Source organism: Vigna unguiculata, chromosome 8 (genome assembly GCF_004118075.2).
Source record: "Vigna unguiculata cultivar IT97K-499-35 chromosome 8, ASM411807v1, whole genome shotgun sequence".
NCBI classification, from domain to species: Eukaryota; Viridiplantae; Streptophyta; class Magnoliopsida; order Fabales; family Fabaceae; genus Vigna; species Vigna unguiculata.
The window spans coordinates 7861464-7865006 of NC_040286.1; the positions used below are offsets into that span (position 1 = coordinate 7861464).

Sequence of the window (3543 nt, forward strand, 5' to 3'; positions counted from 1 at the left end):
AACAAACCATCATCTATTGGCTCTAATTGGAAACATCCGATTACATTTTAATGAAGGCATGTGATCTATTTTGCGTATATGAGGGTGGAAGGGCTTCCATATTCTTCAGAAACAGGTCTATGGCAAAAGTTAGGGTTCTTCACCATCAAACCCTTTAGGTAGCCATTTGGTTCAGGCTCTTCCTCCTCCCATGACGAATGCCCACACCTCCTAGAATTCTTAAACCCTTGTACAAAGTTTGTACAAGGTTACCTAGCCGTTAAGGTTTTTCCTTTTCCCGTTTTCAGTTCCGTTTATCTTTATCATGCATGCCTTCTTCTTCCTATAAAAGGCATGCCACCAAACTATAATTTTCAGTTTTGATGAATAAGAGTGTGGAGTTTTTCCCCCTTTTTGTCATAGTAACCCTAACCTTAGATGAGGTTTTTACCTCGTCGGGTTGCCCCAAAACAGTGAGAGCGTGAGCGTTGAGTGTCGCAAGGTGTTGAACGGAGGAAACGTCGTTTCCATCGAGAGAGAACCATGCCGCTTCCACTAAGAATCAATTTCCGCCGCGAGACTCATTGATCTTCCACGATAGATCGATGATTGGAGGCTTCACGAAGATTTTCTTCTAATCAAAACTCGAATCCGACATTGAATTGTGAGTCCGTCATCGTCAAAATCAAACATCATATTTCACAAAACCTAAAAGAACCTACATCAGCACCTCTGCACCAATTTTCAATTCTTTTGTTTTCACCATGATTTTGTGTTTTAGTTCATTTTATTGAGTTCTAAATAAATTTTCTAGTTGCTCTAATAGATTGAAGCACGTTCATAGCATTCGCATTGTAAAAATCATACCTTAGTTCATTTAAGCATTCTCACAAACACCTGTGATAGATTAGGGTTTCATATAGGCATTTGATCAAACACTTTCTAAATTCACTTTTTTGCACCGTGTCATTTCATTCCAAAACTTAAGATATCTTCCATATCATCTATTCATGCATTCTAAGCATTCAAATGATCATTCCTTTCATTAGAATGTCTAATTCAAAATGAAGAACACTTTGTTCATAGTTTCACACGCATTTTTTTATGTTATTTGCATGGTTAGTAATAACTTCATTAATCATCTTCATTGCATTGTTAGTAAAGTTAGTACTGTATATTTCCTCCACCAAATTCAGATTTACACACTCACATTCACTCAAAATTCTGGTCTTTCCTTGGATTACTTTGGTTTTACACTATCTTGTATCATCGAGGAAATATTTTTGCATAATATTAGGCCACAATAAGGTTTATCAATGTCAAACAAATCGGTTTTGGAGTGTTCTACAACTATATTTCCTCCACCAAATTCAGATTTACACACTCACATTCACTCACCACCCGTGACTCCAAAGGTAGCCTACAAATGACACTAGGAGACAACCTATTGCAATGATGCTCACCATCGACCACACAAACACATGCCTTAAAACACCACTTCAACAACTCTCACTTCATTTTGAACTTCTCCTGCTTTCCTCCAAACACCTATAACGATGCCACCGACGACATTTAGAACAACCACGGTTAGATCTTTCACGCTCCCTCCCCTTTCCCCTTGTTCATTTCAGATTTCCAATTTTCATTCACAGTAAACAATTTTGCCCTTTTATGTTTTTTGCTCTTTTTATTTTTCACTTTTTTGCCCTTTTACATAACACCAGCTGATGTCATATCATAGTTGTCAACAGGATGTTACTTGCTGCATGAGTGTCAAAATAATGTTTTCCTTCTCCTTCACGTTCTTATAATCATTCTTAACACGGGACATATATTCTAAAACTACAACTTCAGAATTTTGTCTTTCTTGCATGGTAGTGACAAGAATTGGATTTTTGTGTTGAGTTTTCTTTTCTTGACATTTCTTTGTTTCCCTCTAGACAATCCGTTATAGATGAAGTTAATTGATGATATGCCTTAAAAATGGATGATGAATAAAAATTTCATAAGATGTATTGAGATTTTTTTTCAATTCAAAGGTTATTTTACTATTGAACTCCAGTTGTAATTTGTAGATGTGATTTTCTGTTAAAAATTAATGACTATTTTACTGTTGTTCATGAAAGAACCCACTATTTAACAAAAATAGGATAGTTTAAATTCAACAATTGAATCTTATTATTATACATTACTCACCTCATAAGAAATATTTTATTGTTAATATAGCTTATGTAATATCATCCACAATAGCAAAAAGTTACAAGAACATATGCTTACATTAAATACTGTGCAAACACCTTTCTTTGGTGCGCTAACAAATTACTTTGGCCCTCAAAGTCTTACTTATACCATTATGAAACCAAAGTAAATGTTGCTATGCTAGCTAATATTGTACTTAATAATCGGACATAGTTAAACAACAACAAAAAAGAGCAACTCCGAAGCATGTTTAAGTACCAAACCATGTTTCCTTCTAGAGTCATTCTTTTAAATAATTCTAATAGAAGAGTATGTACCAGCCACAAACCCATTTTTCAATTAAAGGTAAAAAATTGGGGCAGAGTGACAACATCTAGGTGTTCACATAAGCTAAAGAAGGTAAGTTGAATTCTATGAGCAGATAAAAAATTTCTATCATGGCTGAAGTTGGTGAGACTTACACAGCAACCTTTACTTCAGAAACAGATGCATTTGCATACAAAGGGTGGAGAACATGGCCTTCTTTAGGCTCAACATGCACCCATTTGCGACCAGTCAGCTTGTTCCGTTCAAACTTCACCAATCCCTCTTTCAATGCAAACAGAGTATGATCTTTCCCAAGTCCCACATAGTTTCCTGGATGAAAACGAGTACCACGTTGTCGAACAATGATATTTCCAGGTATCACCCTCTGCATAATAAGAGAAGAGTTACATCATGAATGAAGAAGTCAATGAACCATGTTCAGAACATCCAGATTCAGTTCACACTTCCTCTACCTGCATGGCAATAATTAGAACTCAAAAGTGTAAAACAAATACCTCCCCACCAAATTTCTTCACTCCAAGGTTCTTGGGTTTTGAATCCCGTCCATTCTTTGTAGAACCAGCAGTCTTTTTGGAAGCCCAACGCCTGAACACCATACTCAAACCTTCTCCAGACACATCTACAATAATGGGTCAAAAAATCATTAGTCTAGTCTACTTTAGAAAGACATCATACAGTAGCCAATATAGGATAATGAGGCTATACCACTGGTGCTTCTATACACAGGAACATTTGTCACAAGTTCCTTGACATTCAATCTTCTGCAAAATGATGCTGCAAAATTCATGGTGTTTTCTATGTGGCAGAGACACAACCTGGGATAAATTATAACATTGGAAATTTTCAAAATCTGTGAAACAATTCAATTACGACTGGTGCGCTTGTAGTAACAAATACCAAACACCAGAATGAATCAGTTGAGGCAAGATCAGATCATCAGAAAAAAGTTGGCCATACAGTTCCACTGTCATGTGATCATTAAAACGTATTTACATTTAATAAGCAGACAAGAAACTATAATGAGTACAGGCTAATCTC

General features: G+C 36.0%; 1 protein-coding gene across 1 annotated transcript; it reads right to left on the reverse strand.

Moving 5' to 3' along the window:
* Window positions 1-2635: 2635 nt before the first annotated feature.
* LOC114193194 (50S ribosomal protein L27-like) lies at window positions 2636-3317 on the reverse strand. Its single transcript, XM_028082912.1, has 3 exons — window positions 3211-3317; window positions 3000-3124; window positions 2636-2869 (listed from the first exon to the last, which is right to left on the reverse strand). The coding sequence occupies exons 1-3, from the start codon at window positions 3290-3292 to the stop codon at window positions 2636-2638; spliced, it is 441 nt and encodes a 146-aa protein (XP_027938713.1). The 5' UTR covers window positions 3293-3317.
* Between the last annotated feature and the right edge of the window lie 226 nt (window positions 3318-3543).